The sequence below is a fragment of the Agelaius phoeniceus genome, chromosome 29 (assembly GCF_051311805.1).
Source record: "Agelaius phoeniceus isolate bAgePho1 chromosome 29, bAgePho1.hap1, whole genome shotgun sequence".
Classification (NCBI taxonomy): domain Eukaryota; kingdom Metazoa; phylum Chordata; class Aves; order Passeriformes; family Icteridae; genus Agelaius; species Agelaius phoeniceus.
Genome location: NC_135293.1, coordinates 3,865,521 through 3,884,491, shown reverse-complemented (window position 1 = coordinate 3,884,491; position 18,971 = coordinate 3,865,521). Strand labels below are relative to the sequence as shown.

Genomic DNA, 18,971 nt, shown 5'->3' with positions numbered 1-18,971 from the left:
AAAGTCCACATTATGAGCCATGGGTGGTTGGTTATTGGGTTAAAAGTAAAAATATTTTAAGTGTCATTTCTTAATTGGGCAGTTTATCCTTAAAAGGCCTTGTATAGAGAGAGATGGGGCTCCATTTTTAGTTTGTTAGCGTGAAATGCTGTAGAACTCAGGGTTTGTGAGACTGTGACATAGTCTAATACACTAAACTAATAAACATCTGAATCTAAACAAGAAATACCATCCCATGACTTAATCCCAACCCTGGCAAAAAGAAGTTAAGACTGACAAAGTCCCACTTTTCCTGCTTTCCCATGGCCTCCATGAGGAACTGGGGCTCTCTGCAGTGGTGTCAGTGCTCTGCTGGCACGGAATGGGCAGTGCCTTCCCCCCAGAGCTTCCCTGGGAACAAACTCTGCCATTGCTTCCATTCCAGCCCACGCTGGAGATCAACCACCATGCCGGGAAATCCTTGGACAGCTTCTGCAAGTGGCAGAAATCCATCGTGAACAGGAACGGCAACGGGAACGCCATCCCGGAGAACGGCATCGCCAACCACGACACGGCCGTGCTGATCACCCGGTGAGCCCTGTGCCCTGGGGTGGCACTGTCCCCTGGGGGTGGCAGCTGTCCCAGGCTCCAAGGTCATCCAAGGCTTCCTGAGTCTCCATGGGTGCAGTTTATTGCAGTTCAGATTGTTATCGCCCTCCAGTTCTGTTTATCAATCTCCACCCCAGTTTTGTTGTCACCTTCCAGTCTTCCCTTGGTCTTTGCTCGCATGGATGGATGGATGGATGATGGATAGATGGATGGATGGATGGATGGATGATGGATGGATGATGGATGGATGGATTGTGGATGGATGAGGGATGGATGATGGACGGATGGATGGATGAGGGATGGATGATGGATGGATGGATGGATGGATGGATGGATGGATGGATGGATGGATGATGGATGAATGGATGGATGGATGAGGGATGGATGGATGGATGGATGGATGGATGGATGGATGGATGGATGATGGATGGATGAGGGATGGATGGATGGATGGATGGATGGATGGATGGATGATGGATGGATGGATGGATGGATGGATGGATGGATGGATGGATGGATGGATTGATGGATGATGGATGGATGGATTGTGGATGGATGGATGATGGATTGATGGATGGATGATGGATGGATGATGGATGGATGGATTGTGGATGGATGAGGGATGGATGATGGATGGATGGATGGATGAGGGATGGATGGATGGATGGATGGATGGATGGATGGATGGATGGATGGATGGATGGATGAGGGATGGATGGATGGATGGATGGATGATGGATGGATGGATGGATGGATGGATGGATGGATGGATGATGGATGGATGGAAGGAAGGAGGACACAGAGGATGACAGGGACAGTGGAAGGAATGGCAGAGCAGCTGGAAGGCCACAGGATTCTGCAGGGATGAAGGGCACAGGGAGTGCTGAGCTCCCCAAGTGCTGCCAGCTATGTCCAGGATTGTCCCTCCAGTCCCCACAAATCCCTCCTTGGACAAAGACAAAACACCCTGGGAGAGTCCAAAGGCAAATCCAACATTATTTTGTGCCTTTCCCCCTCTCCTTCAGAGAAAGAAATTCAGGAAATGAAAGTGCTGGAGAGGGGAGCCTCCAGGTGGGAGCTGCTTCCTTTATCCATGTGCTGCTCTCCTGCCCCAGCGTGAGCCTGGAATCCCCCACTGATGAGACCCCACAGAGGAGCGACAAAAGGGCCCCTCAGCCCCAGATTTCCCCCTCCCGAGGGGGCTGCAGCTTTTCCCTGCCCTCCCTCCATACGTTTGGGATGCAAACGCCGGCTCCGGGCTCTCCGTCCTCCCTCCAGATGTTCGAGCCAGCCCGGAGCCGCTGCTGAGCCTGGACAGCGCCCGGCGCATCCGGCCCCGGCCCCAATAAATTCCCGGTGTCCCGATAAGATCTTGCTGAGCTCGGGGCTTTTTTTCCTCCTGCAGGGACGTGTCAAAGCAGAGCCTCAAAAGGGTTTAAAGGCATTCGCTCAAAACAAAGCAACAAATGTTTTGCACTCTGCTCGGTTTCCTGCCGAGAGGAGGGGAGAGGTTTGGGCACTTCCAGGGGCCAAAGGGACAGGAGCCATCCCCGGGAATGTGTCGCACTTAACCCTTTGTGTGCTGCTACTTCTCACCGCCGACCCTCATTCCTGAGGGGTCAGTGGGGGGAGCGGTGCCGGGGGATCCTGCCCGGTGTCCCCAAACCCGCCCTGGGGTCACAATCCTCAACCTTCACCCCATGGGTGTCCCTAAACCTTCTCTGGGGTCACAATCCTCAACCTTCACCCCATGGGTGTCCCTAAACCTGCTCTGGGGTCACAATCCTCAGTCCTACCCACCCTGTTGGTGTTCCCAGACCCACTCTGGGGTCACAATCCTCAGCCCTCACCCCATGTGTGTCCCCAAATCTGCTCTGGGGTCACAATCCTCAGCCCTCACCACATGGATGTCCCCAAACCCACGCTGGGGTCACAATCCTCGGTGCCACCCCAACCTGCCTCCAGGGTGGCACAGCCCAGCCCAGTTGCCCCCTGGTCCCCCAGCTGACCCCACCCTACCCCGCTCTCAGCCTGGCCCCTTTCAGTCAAGATTGGCAAACCCCAAATGTTGACCTTTGCAAGGAAATGAGAATATTCCCTCTCTAACCCAAACTGGTCTCATTTGGAGCTGCCACCTCCTCCCATTTTGAGGTTGCTGTGTTTCCATCTGGAGGAGGTTTTTTGCTCTTCTTGTTTTACCTTTCCTGGTACAAACAGAGGATTCCTTCATGCAATGGCTGGAAGTTGAGGTCAGGAGCAGAGGGAAGAGTTACCTTGAATCAACCCAGATTGGATTTGTTTGGAAAATTCTCAGTAAAGAACTGAACTAGAGAAAAAATAGATATAAAAAAATCACTTCAGCATTTTCATGAAATCGCAGTGAGATTTGAAATGGAACATGTTTTCAAACTGAAATGTTTTCTTTATTTTTATTTTGTTTTTAATCAGAATTTCATATACCCCATCCTTGGCAGTGCCCAAGGCCAGCCTGGACAGGGCTTGGAGCACCCTGGGGTAGTGGAAGGTGTCCCTGCCATGGCAGAGGGTGGAGTGAAATTATTTTTAAAGTCTTTTCCTACTCAAACCATGCTGGGATTCTGTGTTTCTCTGGTTGATTGATGCAATTTCCTGCAATAGACCCGAGCTGACAGAGCAGAGGTTGGCCCTGTCCTCTTCCCCCTGTGCCCAGGAGTGCTGGGGAGCAGAGCTGGACCCACCCAAACCCAAAGAGCTCCAGGTCTGGAATAACCTTGTCCCTGCTGATTTATGGAATCATTAAGGTTGGAAAAGGCCTCCAAGATCATCAAGTCCAACCTTTGACCAAATCCCCTTGCCCACTAACCACATCCTGAAGTGCCACATCTGCTCATGTTTTTAACTCCTCCAGGAGTGGCGACTCCACCACTGCCCTGAGCAGCCCATTCCAATGCCTGATAATCCTTTCCATGAAGAAATTTTCCCTAAAATCTGATCTAAACCTCCCCTGGCATAGCTTGATGCTGTTTTCTCTCCTGTCCCTGTTCCCTGGAGCACAGCCCGACTGTCCCCTCCTGTCAGGAGCTGTGCAGAGCCACAAGGTCCCCCCTGAGCCTCCTTTGCTCCAGGCTGAGCCCCTTCCCAGCTCCCTGAGCCCCTCCTGGAGCTCCAGACCCTTTTCCAGCTCCATTCTCTTCCCTGCTCATGATCTACCACCACATTTCATCAAAACCCAACCTCTGACCTGGCTCAGCTCTGTCATTAAAACCCTCAGTGAATCTCAGCCTGGGAAAAGTGAGGTTTGTCCTATCTGTCACCATTGGTATTTCCATCCCAGAAATGTTCCAGGGGCTGGTTTGGAGTGCTTTGGATGTGAGCACATGGGCAAAATGACAACCCCCAAAATCAGAAGTGTCCTTAACGCTGCTGTCTCTCCTTCACAGCTACGACATTTGCATCTACAAGAACAAGCCCTGTGGCACCCTGGGTGAGTGGAAATCTGGCACCCCCTCAGCAGCCCCCAGCAGCACACAGAACTTTGGGAATGTGATGAGGGTGGGCTGTGCCAGAGCCATCCCCATCCCAGCTCTTCCATTCTCCTTTCTCACCTGTTCCATTCCCTTTCCAGCCGTTCCATCCATTCCCACCTGTTCCAGCCCTTTCCACCTGTGCCATCCCCATCCCACCTGTGCCAGCCCTTTCCACCTCTTCCATTTACCTTTCCCACCTGTTCCATTCCCCTTTCCCACCTGTTCCATCCATTCCTACCTGTTCCATTCCCCTTTCCAGCTGTGCCATTCCCTTTCCCACCTGTGCTATCCCCTTTCCAGCTGTGCCATCCCCATCCCAGCTGTTCCATCCCCATGCCACCTGTGTCACCCCCTTTCCCACCTGTGCCACCCCCTTTCCCAACTGTTCCACTCCCTTTCCCACCTGTGCCATCCCTTTCCACCTGTTCCATTCCCCTTTCCAGCTGTGCCATCCTCATCCCACCAGTGCCATCCCTTTCCCACCTGTTCCATCCCTTTCCCACCTGTTCCATCCCCTCCCAGTGAAGGTGCAGCTCCTGCCCCAGCACCACACCAGTTCTTTCCAACCCCCTGTCCCTTCTGTGAGCACTAAACCAGCAGCCCTGAGCTCTGCTGGGCCCTGGAACTCCTCCAGCTCCAGCTCCAGCTCCAGCCTGCTGATTAAGAATCACTCACATTTTTAGGCTTATCCGTGGCCTGCTGGAGTTCCTGGCTGAGCAGGGAGAAATCCAACAGTTTTGTGATGACTGCAAAGGGAGTTTTTATTGTCACAGCCAGACCCTGCAGCCCTGTCTGGCTGCAGCTCCTCCCTTGTCTCATCCTGGTCTAGATTGGGCAGGCAGGGAGGGATTTCTGCTCTGCATCACCATGGGGAGAGCTGGTGGATCTCTGACCTGAGGCTGGAGGTGCTGGGGTGGCTCAAATCATTCCCCTGGCACAGCCAGGCCCTCCCCTGGCCCGGGGCACAGTTTGTGCTGAGGGAATTTGCTGTCACAATTCAGGGGGAATTTCAGCATCACCCAGTCCTCCAAATGAGCCATGCTGGATTCCTGGTGGGTGCCAGGCAGAACCAAGGTTGGATCCTGGCTGGCTCAGCTCTCCCTGGCCAGGTTTGGATGCCCCAGAGCTGGTTCAGCCCATCTGAGATTCCCCCACCAGGCCTGTGCCAAGCACTGCTCCCCTTTGCACCATTTGGATACCAAATTCAGAGGATTTTTAGCATTTCTGAGCCTGTCACTGTTAATTCACCATCAGTGCTGAGTGACCATGTCCTGCAAGAGCCACGAGTTCATCCCAAAGTGCAATGGTGAGAAGGAACATCTGCTTTTAGTAGAAATAGGTGATCCCCCAGCTGGGAAATAATGTCCATTTGCTTCAATGATTTGAAGTAAATGGACATTATTTTATTTATTACTAAATGGACGTATTCACAGAAAGTTGAACATTGCCTTATTAAGCTATAGTGTATTACACCAATACTATACTGAATTACATACTAAAGAGATGTACACTGATAATATACTAAATTACACACTAAAGAGATACTATACCAAAGAATACTAAAGAAAAACCTGTGACTGTCTCCAGACAGTGGATCCAATTGGTCAAGGAATAAAACAACCTTTACTGGTGTCCAATTAACAAATCACTTTGGGTGAACAATCTCCATAACACATTCCACATGTGCCAAACAACAGGAGCAGCAAGTAGAGATAAGAATTGTTTTCTCTTCTTTCTCTGAGCTTCTCACTGCCTTCCCCGGGGAAAATCCTTGGGAAAGTTGTGCCTGCTGCAGTGAAGAGAGAGCTGTGGCCACAACTGCTCAGTGCTACAGAGCATGAAGCTCATCAGGCAGCCCCCAAACACCCCCAGGTCCCCTCAGCCGCCCTGAGGTGGCCCTGTGTGACAGCTCTGTCCCCTCCCCAGGCCTGGCCCCCGTGGGGGGGATGTGTGAGCGGGAGAGGAGCTGCAGCATCAACGAGGACATCGGGCTGGCCACGGCCTTCACCATCGCCCACGAGATCGGCCACACGTGAGTGCAGCACCCAGCAGCTCCTGCTGCTCTGGCCCTGCCACCAGGGCCTTGTTATAAATACATATAATCTATAATCTATTATGGATTATATTATATATACATACAATATTATATATCTAATATTATATAATACATTGTATGATTATTAATTATTATATATTACATAATATATAATATTTACATATTATATATTGTATTATACATATATTATATTATATTATATTATATTATATGTAAATTAAATATATAATTATATATTTAATTATATTATGATGTATTATAGATTATATAATATATTACTATAATATATTATATATTATTATATATGTATTATATATGTATTATATAATGTATTGTATAATATATTAAATATTATATAATATATAATTATTGATTATATTATATAATATATCCATATAATATATGTAATATATTATATAATCTTTCCAATATTATATAATATATAATATATAATATATAATATATAATGTATATAATGTATATAATGTATATAATGTATAATATGTTATATATTATATATTACTGGCTTTTCACAAATATTAAAATGGCTTCTATACGTGTGATGTTAAAGTAACTTTGTTATAAAGATGTAGTTTTGATTTCTGTTGTTAATTAAGCTCAGTGAAATAGCTGATGTAAGCGTGCTTGTGTTAAAATGCCTGCTTGGATGGGACAACATCCAATAAAAATATAATGAAGACACCTGTACAGATCTGCCAACCATCAGCACTCACTGACTGAAAGCAGTGAGGACCAAAAACTGGAGGTGATAACAAAGGACTAAAATCACAACCAAGGAATCTTCATGCTCTAAAAGGTGGACCCAAGGAGGAGCCATGCTAATCAGTTCTTGGACCATGTAAACTCGTTTGGGGAAAAGTTTACTATGCATAAAGGTCTGTGAATATGCAAAGGGCTGATCTAATGGAAAAGGTATTTAAGGGGTGTCCCCAAAGATGACAGGGTGCTCTTGGCTGAGTAATAACTTTATAATAACTCAAGTAATAACCATTGGTCTATGGTCCTTGTCTCCTATTGTCCTTTATTAAACTTAACTTTTCACAGCTAGGTGAACACATTTTTCACAGGCTGAAAACCCTTCCTTTATTAAACTTTTTAGATTTTCACAGGAGAGTGAAGGTGTTTTTCACAGGCTGAAAACCCTTCCTGTGGACCATCCGGATGTGTCCAATCCCAGCTGGATGAATTTTCCCTATAACTGGGGCTTAGGGGAAAAAAATTCTGCAAACTTTATTTCCTTATTGAGAAACACCTATTTCATAAAGGAAGTTGAGTTTGTCACTAGACTATCAGTCATAAGATACATCAAAGATCCAACACGAGGAATTTAAACAATTGAAAAAAATCACTTTTCTTACTTGAAACAGTTTGAGTGTCCTTGAGAGCTGTCATTAAATTGTATAGAACATTAGTTTGAGTAGCTTTTTTAATAAATGGAGGAAGTAATTTTGCCCCGGTGTGTGCTGTGGTGCTCTCCAGGTTTGGCATGAACCACGACGGGGTCGGCAACAGCTGCGGCTCGCGGGGGCAGGAGACGGCCAAGCTGATGGCTGCCCACATCACCATGAAGACCAACCCCTTCGTGTGGTCCACCTGCAGCAGGGATTACATCACCAGCTTCCTGGAGTAAGGAATCCACCCCTCCCTGCCCTCCCTCCAGCCTCCCCCAGTCTCTTGTGAGGAGGGGGTAAAGCCAGAGCAAAGCCCCAAACCCCTCCCAGAACCTTCTGTCTTTTCTCCCACAGTCACATTCTTTCCTTCCTTTAGACTTCCCCATGTTTTTCCTGCCTGTTGAACATCTAAGCACATTTATGATGTGGCTGGGAGAGCTTTATTTATTTATTCTATTATTTATTATGTATTGTATATATATATAATATATTATTATTTATTTATTTATTATTCCCACGTCCAGAAACTTCACCAATAGATCAGTCCCCCCCTGGAGGCATTTGGCTGGTTCTGAAATCCAGCAGGAATTGTTGTAGTGGGGACAGGATTGGGTCTGTGTGGTGCAGGTGATTTCTCCAGGCAGTGAGGAGGAGTTTTCAGTGTGAATGAGCAAAGCAGGGCAAAGATTTTGGTTTTCTTTTTCTGACAAAGCACTTTTAGGATTCAGGAGAAGAGACAGGGAAAAGGGGATGGATGGAAACTGCAAGAGAGCAGTTTAGATTGGATATTAGGAGGAATTTCTTTGTTGGGAGGGTGGGCAGGCTTTGGCTTTGGTTTTTAAGGTTGTTTATGCTTTTTTTATCTTATACATTCTTTTTTGGACATGCAGAGATCTGTTCAGCAGGTTGGGTTGAGGCACCCTGACCGCCCTTGGAGCAGTGTTATCTTTTTATACTAAAATTTAATTGTACTTTATTTACAATAATTTTCTAATATTTATCACTTATGTAAGACAGTTTGCTTCTACTCTAAACTAATTTAAAACTGTTATTAATTCAGCAGAAGATGGAGGACAAGAAGAAGAAGGAGAAAGACAGGACACACTTAGATTCTTAGATTCTTCTATTTTGCCTTTTGAAATTTTTACTTTACAAACTTTAAAATTTTACTTTTTCACTTTGTGATAAACTCTATCATTTTATTCAAACTTTTGTGGCTTGTAACTTTTTGTACAAAGTTGGTAATTGTTTTTTATGAGTTAAAATCAAAGGCACGGGTGTCTTTAACTTTGTGCTAAAGTTTTTGAGCTTTTTCCTAGGGTCTCGAGTCCTCCAGGGTAGTTAGAGGAATATTTTGGGGTTTGACACCCTCTGTCCAGCAAAATTCATGGCTCAGCAGCAGATCCCAGATCGGGAAGGTCTGTCCCCCACTCTGGTGCCCACTGGCCATGCAGGGCACAGCCCCATCCTCTGCTGACCCCAATCTCCTGCAGGAGAATGGAGAGCTCATCCCTAAGGTGACTTTTGCTGGGTTTTGGGTTGTCCCCAGCTGGTTGCAGAGTCCTGGAGAGCACAGTGCTGTTCAGGACAGAGCTCCCAAGCAGTTCTCAGCTGCAGGCAACCTCAGCAAGCTTAAGTGAGATCAGCTTTTCAGTGATTATCAGCTCTTTAGTGATTATCAGCTCATTGTGATTTCAGCCCTTTGCAAGGTGCCACAGGCAGGCAGACATGGACAGAGAGGAGAAGGCTGTGTGGGGTTCCACAGCGATGTCTTTATTGATTCTTGTGTGAAGGGTCCTAGTGACAGCTCTTCTGTCAGAGCTGGGCTAAACCAGCTCTTTATATAGGGTACAGGGGGATCAGAAATTGTCCAATGGCAAGGGTTAAAGGAAAGGGACCTATAGGGTTAGGGAGAGATAAGTAAGGGTTAAAGGAAAGTGATCCATGGGGTTACAGAGAGATAAAGAAAGGTTTGAAGGTGGGAGAGGGGCTTCTAGCCCGTTCACCATGGCCTGGCATCTCCTCTCTTAGGCTGCTGAATGCCAGGGGGCCTTTGCCTGCTCCACATCCCCACTCCTCGTGCTCCCCCAGCTCCAGGAGCCTCCAGTGGGACCTGGTGTGAGCAGGATTTGGGGCTGGGGGTGGTGACAGCGGCTTTGATTTAGGGGCAGCTCAGAGAGCAGTGAGGAAAGGGGAGGGAAAGGCATTTCTGGACAAATTCGGATGTTCCTACAAAGCTCTGGCAAGCAGGAGGTCAGGCTTGGAGAAGGGGGCTGGGGCTTCACAGCTGGGTGGGGGAGCAGCCCCTCTGCCCACCCAGTGCCCACCTGAGGGTGCTGGGCACACCTGCCTGGGCACACCTGCCTGCACTCACCACAGGGACAACCAGGGACTGGCAACAGCCTGCAGAATGGCTGGAGCTGGGCCAGGCCTTGGCATGGAGCTCAGGGCAAGGTTCTTCCCCCCGAGGCTGCTGGGCACTGCCCAGGCTCCCCAGGGAATGGTGCCAAGGCTGCCACAGCTCCAGGAGCTCCCAGGGGTGCTCAGGGTGGGGTTCTTGGGGTGCCTGGGCAGGGATGGGGCTGCACTGATCATCCCTGAGGGCCCCTCCCAGCTCAGGATATTCAGTTGGGCTCCTCTGCCCACCTCTGCCCAGTGATGATGCCATCTGGGAATTTTAAGAGCTCTGATCATTTTCTGTAAGTGGAGATGATTCCTGCAGGTGCCTTCCAGCTCAGGATATTCCAGGTTTCTATGAACCCTCAGATCAACACTTCCAGAGTTACCTCAGAACCAGGATGTGCTTCCCAGCCTGAGAAGGATTTCAGAGCACTTTCCCCACCCAGAGCAGACCCAGATTTATCCCCTCAAGCAGCCAAGCTCTGTGACCGTGTTCACAGGGCTCTGAGGATGAGGGAAGAGACGAGGATCTGACTCCATGTTTCAGAAGGCTTGATTTATTATTTTATGATATATATTACATTAAAACTATACTAAAAGAGTAGAAGAAAAGGTTTCATCAGAAGGCTGGCTAAGAATAGAATAGCAAGGAATGATAACAAAGTTTTGTGGCTCGGGCTCTCTGTCTGAGCCAGCTGGGCTGTGATTGGCCATTAATTAGAAACAACTGAATGAGACCAATCCCAGATGCACCTGTTGCATTCCACAGCAGCAGATAACCATTGTTTACATTGTGTTCCTGAGGCCTCTCAGCTTCTCAGGAGGAAAAATCCTAAGGAAAGGATTTTCCATAGAAGATGTCTGCGACAAAGCTCAGCCTAGCAAAGCCGGGAGTAACAGCTGCTGATCCCCGACCTCAGCTTCTCTCTCCCCTCACCCTTTCTCAGCTCTGATTGTCCCTCTGTGTTTCCAGCTCGGGGATGGGATTGTGCCTGAACAACGCTCCTCCCAAGCAGGATTTCATCTACCCCACGGTGGCCCCGGGCCAGGCCTACGATGCCGACGAGCAGTGCCGCTTCCAGTACGGAGTCAAATCCCGCCAGTGTAAATACGGGGTAGAGAGCCTTCCTGCTTTACTATCGGTTCCAGGGCTGGAGGAGGGGGCATGGGGCAAGGAGAGCTCTGTGGGGCTGTCCCTGCTGCCCACATCTGTCATTGGCACCCTTAGAAATGAAGGGATGAGGATATTTTCAAGCCAAGAATGATTTATTGCTCAGATGAACATCAGGCTCAGAGGCTGTGAGATTTTAGAGCAGCCATAGCTCCTCTAAGTAGTTTCATTACAAGACAATATATAACTTTCTAAACCAATAGACAGTTGCCACAGAACTTATTTTGCTTTTCTAACCTATCACCTTTCTTCTACTGCACTGTGGATACTTTTGTCCAATGGCTTCTGTCTCACTTGCACACATTTGCTTCTATTATCACTTCTAAACTCTTAACTTATTCTATACAACCACACCCCTATAAACCCTTCACCATTTTATCAATGCAGTTTCCTACATTATAAACCCTTCACCACTTTATCAATACAGTTTCCTACATTATAAACCCTTCCCCATCTTACCAATAGTTTCTCACTTACTTGAAGCATATTCTTACTTGCAACTATAGGAACATAAGTTTATGATTTTTCTGCTTAATATCTGTGTATTGTATTTTTACATCAATGCAAGTTTCTTCCAAGGCTGCAGATCAAATCCTTCCATGTCTGTGGAAGTTTCATTATAAACCCTTCACCATATTATCAATACAATTTTCTACATTATAAATCCTTCACCATATAATCAATACAGTTTCCTACATTATAAACCCTTCACTATCTTACCAATAATTTCTCACTTACTTAAAGCTTATTCTTACTTGCAACTCTTATTTATTTCTGCTTAATGTCTGTGTATTGTATTTTTACATCAATGCAATCTTTTTCCAAGGCTGGAGATCAAATCCTCCTGTGTTTGTGGAAATTTCATTATAAACCCTTCACCCTATTATCAATACAGTTTCCTACATTATAAACATTTCACCCTATTATCAATACAGTTTCCTACATTATAAACCCTTCACCATCTTATCAATAAAATTTCTCACTTAAAGCATATTCTTACTTACAACTATAAGAACATAAGTTTATTATTTTTCTGCTTAATGCCTGTGTATTGTATTTTTATATCAATCCAAGCTTCTTCCAAGGCTGCAGATCAAACCCTCCTGTGTCTGTGGAAGTTTCATTATAAACCCTTCACCATCTCATCTTACACCACAATAAAACTCCAGGAAATTTTATTTATTTCTTTTATCCCAGCAGTCCCTGTTTGTGAAAAAGCCCAGCACAGACGAGGACAGTGGGATTGGCTCAGGTGCCACCAAGGTGACACCAAGGAGAGGCGGCATGGGCTGGCTGGAGTCAGCTCTGCCACCTGAGCCCAGGGAACTTCCACAGCCAGGAGGGTTTTTTGAGCTTTAAATGTTAAAGTTTTAGGAGATTTGATGTTACAGTCCCCTCTTAATCAGTTAAAAAGTGGAGTAAATTCATTATTTGTAATTTTTAAAACAGATGTGATTTAATTGATTTCTCTTAAAAGCTGTTGTAAATCTTGTAAGGTGTTGATATTGGTTTGAAGCTGTGTTTTCTGTGGTTTGATTGTTCTGTTGGATTAGGGGTTTTTTTGACTTAGAGATGGGATAAGTTACTGGCATTTAAAAATCTTTTATTCTATTTTTAGTCTCGTGAAGGGTGAGATGATATAGATAATTTATATTTAATATAAATATATATGAATAATATAAAAATAAATATTATAGTATAGTATAATATATCATGGTATATTATAGTATATTAATAATCTGTTATATTTAATATATAACATATAAATTAATATATATTCTAGATAAATAAATCATATATAAACTATATAATCTATATTATATTATATATAATATATAACTTAATATAGCATGTTATATTATAATTTATTATATTATAATTTATATATTATATTATAATTTATATATTATATTATAATTTATATATTATATTATAATTTATGCTATTACTATCAGAAGCTAACTATTTCTTAATTACAATATATTATAAGCATTTCTTGGCTTATCAGTTTTTGCTACACTATATTGTAAATACTTCAAAGCTAATTATTTTAAATTACTCTCGGTGGGTCTTACTACAAGGTATTTTTTTAGTTCTATTTTTCTGAAGTATCTAGTCTTTTCTGTAAGCTCATCCTTTGAAATTCGTTTCTAGCTTAATTTTTTCCTCCACATTGTTTGCTTAGGTGCTTGTGCTTAGTTTGCAAGTGCAGAGCAGGGGACAGGGGACAGCTCTCAGTGGCCCTGGGGTGGCTGCAGCTGGCAGGGTTTGATCTCATGCTGTCCCCACCATGCTGAAGACACTCATTGTCCCCATGTCCCACCCAGCTGGTGCCTCCCTGGCACAAGCCAATCCTAATCTGGGTTTTGTTTCTCTGTCTCTCCCCTTCTCCCCGTGTGCCCTCCAATCTCCCCCTCTGCAGGAAGTCTGCAGCGAGCTGTGGTGCCTGAGCAAAAGCAACCGCTGCATCACCAACAGCATCCCTGCAGCTGAGGGCACCATCTGCCAAACCAACACCATCGACAAGGGGGTAAGGCAGCCCTGGGCACTGCAGCAGCTGGCAGGGAAGGGATGGGGTCCTTTTCCAGCAAAAACGGGATTATTGTTCATGCTGGGGGCGTGGGGTTGGTTTAGGAGCGCCCAGCAGCCCACCCAGCCCTGACCCCAGAGGGCAGAGCTGCCCTGGAGGGAGGCTGGGATGGGCCAAGGAGCCCAGAAATTGCCCCAGGGGCCAGCTCAGAGCTCAGCTTGTGCAGGGCTGGAATGTGGAAAGTGGAATGCGGAATGTGATATGTGGAATATAGAAAGTGGAATGTGGAATGTGATATGTGGAAAGTGGAATATGGAAAGTGGAATATGGAATGTGGAAGTGGAATGTGGAATATGGAATAGGGAAAGTGGAATGTGGAGTATGAAATATGGAATGTGGAAAGTGGAATGTGGAATGTGATATATGGAATGTGGGAAGTGGAATGTGGAAATTGGAAAGTGGAACATGGAAAGTGGAATATGGAATGTGGAAGTGGAATGTGGAATATGGAATAGGGAAAGTGGAATGTGGAGTATGAAATATGGAATGTGGGAAGTGGAATGTGGAAATTGGAAAGTGGAACATGGAAAGTGGAATATGGAATATGGAATATAGAAAGTGGAATGTAGAATGTGATATGTGAAGTATGGAATATGGAAAGTGATATATGGAACGTGGAATGTGGGAAGTGGAATGTGGAAATTGGAAAGTGGAACATGGAAAGTGGAATATGGAATGTGATATATGGAATGTGGAATGTGGGAAGCGGAATGTGGAAATTGGAAAGTGGAATATGGAATGTGATATATGGAATATGGAATATAGAAAGTGGAATGTGGAATGTGATATGTGAAGTATGGAATATGGAATATGGAAAGTGATATATGGAATGTGGAATGTGAAAAGTGGAATGTGGAACATGGAATGTGGAATATGGAATGGGAAATCCCTGCTCCAGCAAAGTCCTCCTTGGTGCCAACCCTGAGGCACAGCAAGGTGACCTCAAGCAGCTGTGGCAGCTCTGGCTCTGCTGCCCATCCCAGGACAGTTTCTGTCACTGACACTGTGAACCTGTTGAACATTTCCTGGAAAACCTCTGACAGGGCACGCTGCTCCTGAAAAGCAGCAAGTTTTCCATGGATTGGAAATTTCCTCCTTCTTCTTCAGGAGGAGTAGGATCTCATGGAATGCCATGTCCTTAAATGAACACCTTGTCCTCAGGTCTCCTGGGATCTCCTGGCTGGTCTGAGAAAAGGGATTTTTTGGTTTTTTTCCCCCAGTTTCCCCAGATTTTTTTCTTTCAGAGGAACTTGGGAAAAACTGGCTATGATGAAACCTTGGATTTTTACCCTCAGCTGGGAGGGGAGGGCAGGATTTTCCCTGACCATGAATTTTGCCTTGATTGCTTCACTCCCTGCTCCTCCTACACCCATTTTCCCCAGTACAAAGTGAATGCACGCTCAGACAAAGAGCCTTTGCACACTGGGACAATGGAGAATCAGGGCTGGGACATCCCCCATTCCACTAGAAGAAAAGTAATTCCCAAGAAACATTTCAAATCCTTAGGCAGCTGGAGGAGCTGGGGTGCAGGGGAGACCATGGCTCTGACAAATCCACGATTATTTTCATTTTAGTTCTGCAGGGAACTGGGGCAGAGAGCAGCAGACAGCTCCTGGGGCTGCTTATCCCTCCTGCTGCACACTCACAGGGACTATGGCATTTTTTTCCCTCTTAGTCATGGCTTTTTCACAGCTTTTCCCATTTTTCAATATCTCTTTTCCCCCACTTTGTGGCTGCTTTTTCATGAGGCTTTTTCAAAAGCCTTGAGGGAAGGGAAATGAAGCAGTCACAGCCCCCAGGATTTGTGGGAGCTGCTCCCTGTGAGGATTCTGGCTCCCTGTGAGGATTCTGGCTCCCTTTGAACCCCCAGTTACCTCCCTGTGCTTATCCTTTTGGATCCATTCATTATTTGGAAGTGATTTGATGACCTTGGGTGGAAGAATACATTTTTATATTAAGAAGAATATGCTTTTATATTAAGTTTCTGTATTGTTCCCAGCTGGAGCTGCTGGGGTGAGCCCCAGACCTCAGCCCTTGGCTGGAGCAGCTCTCCAAGGTCTTCCCTGGCTTCTCCCTTTGCCCTGGGGAGAGCAGACAGAAAGATCAGGGAATTTAAAGCATGAAATATTAAAGGAGAGAGAAAATTCCTGTGCTCTGCCAGCCAGTGTGGGGGAAGGCTGAGCCAAACTCTGCTGTGCCCACATCCCAAACCTCTGGGTATTTCCTCCTGCCAGATCCTTCTTTTTTAAATTAATCCATCTCCTGTGGTTGTTATGGCTTCACCTGTCTTACCCCAAGAACCCACAGTGGCATTTTTTCCTCCTTTTCCCCAGTTTTTCCCACTTTTAATCATCCCTTTCCCCCAGCTTCGTAACTGCTTTTTAACCAGGGCTCTTCAGATGGAAGGGAAGGGAAGGGAAGGGAAGGGAAGGGAAGGGAAGGGAAGGGAAGGGAAGGGAAGGGAAGGGAAGGGAAGGGAAGGGAAGGGAAGGGAAGGGAAGGGAAGGGAAGGGAAGGGAAGGGAAGGGAAGGGCCCCCAGGGTTTATTAGAGCTATTCCCAGGCTGTGGGAATATTGTGGAGTATCTCCTCCACATGGGACCCCCCTTTGGAGAGGCTCTGGTGCTCCCAGGGATCGTGAGTTGGGATTCCTGGGAAGCCTCCGTGCATTTTTCCCAGCTGCCCATGCAGAGCTGGCTCGGGAGGAGCAGGGAGAGGCTGTGCCAGCAGCTCCAGGGTGGGTTCCCAGCCCTGGAAGGAGCACACAGAGCTTTCTTCCTTCCTGGGATTATCTCAGCCCCCAGGGCTCCGTGTCCGGCACCGCGCCCGGGCAGCTCTGGCACCGTCCCACCCTCCCATGGCTGGGGACTCCAGGGGCTGTGGGACACGTGCCAGGCCTGAGGGAAATATTTCATAGGCAAATTTCCATGAGCATCTGTCTCCCAGTAGGACAGGGACGGGATTCCTTAAGGATCTTCAGCAGAATGATGACACAACAATGCTGATATTACAATTTAAACTTTATTTGAACTCGAGTTCTTTGCTGATCTGGACATTTTGGACGCACAAACCACAACCTGAGCTCTCAGTACAAACAAAACTCACTCTGTCCTGGCAGTGGTTGTGGCCATGTCCCCCAGGGATCCTGGCCCTGCCCAGCAGCAGCAGCTCCAGTCCAAGATCACCTGGAACTCTGCCGAGGGCTTTTATAAGATGTGAGATGGGAACCCAGGACCTCTTTAGAGGAGAATCCCAGACTGGTTTGGGTTGGGAGGGACCTTAAACCTCACCCATGGGCAGAGACACCTTCCATAGCCCAGGGTGCTCCAAGCCCCAGTGTCCAACCTGGCCTTGGACACTTCCAGGGATCCAGGGGCAGCCACAGCTGCTCTGGGCAACGTTTGGGATGTGACCCCTTGCCAGTGCCTGCCTGGATGGTGCCACAGGGGCTGATCCCACTGACCCCAAGGAGAGGCGAGCACCCTTTGCCTTGGAGAATTTGGCTCTGAGGCTGCTGCAGCTCCCAGCTCAGATTCCTCAGGGCCAAAGCAGATCCCAGCCCTGTGCTGGCTCCATGTGGAGGCTCTGGCAGGAGGATTCCCCCTGAGATGTGCAGGATGTCTCTGTTTCAGCCCCATGTCTGAAGAACGAGTCAGAGCTCTTCAGTTTTTGGTCTTGAAGTTGTTTATTAATTCTTATCTATAAAATTTTCTTTCTGCCCAGCTGAGATCTGCTCAGCAGGGCAGCCACAGGCATTCTGACCACCCCTGAGGGGGTGTTGTCTTTTTATACCACAAACTACGTATAACATATTTACACTTAATTCCCAATACCTATCACCCATGTTAGACAGTGCACTTCTACTCTAAACCAATCCCAAAGTGCCAACATCACTGCAGAAAATGGAGAACAAGAAGAAGAAGAAGAAAGGCTGGACACACCCAAGTTCCTCCATCTTGTCCCCATAACCCCCATACCAAAAATCCTAAAATCTACATTTTCACCCTGTGATCATTTTATTATTATACTATTTAAACTTCTATGGCTTTCATGTCCTCATACAAAGCTGGCAACTTGCTCCAGGGGTCACAATCAAATCCCCAGATGCTCTGGGCTGTGCCAGGGTCTCCGAGCCCCCTGACGGGATCCTCAGCAACTCTGGACACCCGGAGGTGTCCCATTGCCGAGGTGTCCCAATCTCTGTGTCCCCACAGTGGTGCTACAAGAGGGAGTGTGTGCCCTTCGGGACGCGGCCGGAGGGCGTGGACGGAGCCTGGGGCTCGTGGTCATCGTGGGGCGAGTGCAGCCGGACGTGCGGCGGCGGCGTCTCCTCGTCCGTGCGCCACTGCGACAGCCCCAGGTACGTGGGGGTCACTCGTGCGCCAGGGTTGGGGCAGGAACAGGAGAGAGGCAGGATGGTAGAAAGGGCAAAGAAGGGTTTATTCAAAAGAACCACGTGGTTTTTATACAGTGGTATGATAGATTCTACTCTATTGGATAACTTACAGAAACATCTTTCTCGCGCGCTGTCCTTGAGTGTTGGGGAAGATGAAACAGGAAAGCCTTATAAATATGATTGCCTGGCAAAAGATTTTGAGAATATGGAAGCTATAAGCGAGATTGAAATGAAAGCAAGCTTTGAGATCCCTCAGTTACTGAACAACTGGAAAACAATGGCATGGCCAGCTGAAGGTGATCCCCTTTTGATGGAACAACACTCTCTGCTTGCAGGCAGCTCCAAGGGTCTGAGCAGACCCTACAGCTTGGCAGAAGGGGCCCAAAGAGGAGTTTTTAGGGTTTAAAATGTAACACAGTATGGTAATGTAGTGATTCTTATAGGCTGTATGGAAATGCTGTAGGATTTGTACATTGTACTAGATTAGTGAGAATTGGAATATTCAACACAGAAGAAGATTTATTGTATTGTAACGGGAACCTCACTCTCTTACTCCCTTACCCTTTTACTCTCTTACCCTCTCATCCTCTCTGCCCCTCTCTTCTCTCAGTCCTGCTCTGAGCTGTGCCTGGCAGCTCCCAGCAGGGCCCTGCCCCCAGGCCCTTTGCAATAAACCCCAAGTTCCATGACCTGGCTGCAGAGATCTCTGGTCTCCGTCTGTCCTGACCATACTACCCCCCAATGCTCCTACACTTGAGAGGAACAGAAAAATAAAGTAGAAAAACAGCACCTGCAAATTGTTTAGAGTCAACAGGTTATCACATCTTTCCAGCTCCCTAAAACTTCTCCCAAG

At 46.8% G+C, this 18,971-nt stretch overlaps 1 protein-coding gene across 1 annotated transcript in view; it reads left to right on the top strand.

Moving 5' to 3' along the window:
* Window positions 1-18,971, top strand: part of ADAMTS10 (ADAM metallopeptidase with thrombospondin type 1 motif 10) — an 83,388-nt gene that overhangs the window by 38,345 nt on the left and 26,072 nt on the right. The window contains exons 7-13 of the mRNA XM_054650224.2: window positions 425-570; window positions 4,008-4,051; window positions 6,021-6,126; window positions 7,651-7,797; window positions 10,936-11,077; window positions 13,556-13,663; window positions 17,937-18,082. Of these exons, the coding sequence (XP_054506199.1) occupies window positions 425-570; window positions 4,008-4,051; window positions 6,021-6,126; window positions 7,651-7,797; window positions 10,936-11,077; window positions 13,556-13,663; window positions 17,937-18,082 (839 nt within the window). The remainder of the gene's footprint in view (window positions 1-424; window positions 571-4,007; window positions 4,052-6,020; window positions 6,127-7,650; window positions 7,798-10,935; window positions 11,078-13,555; window positions 13,664-17,936; window positions 18,083-18,971) is intronic.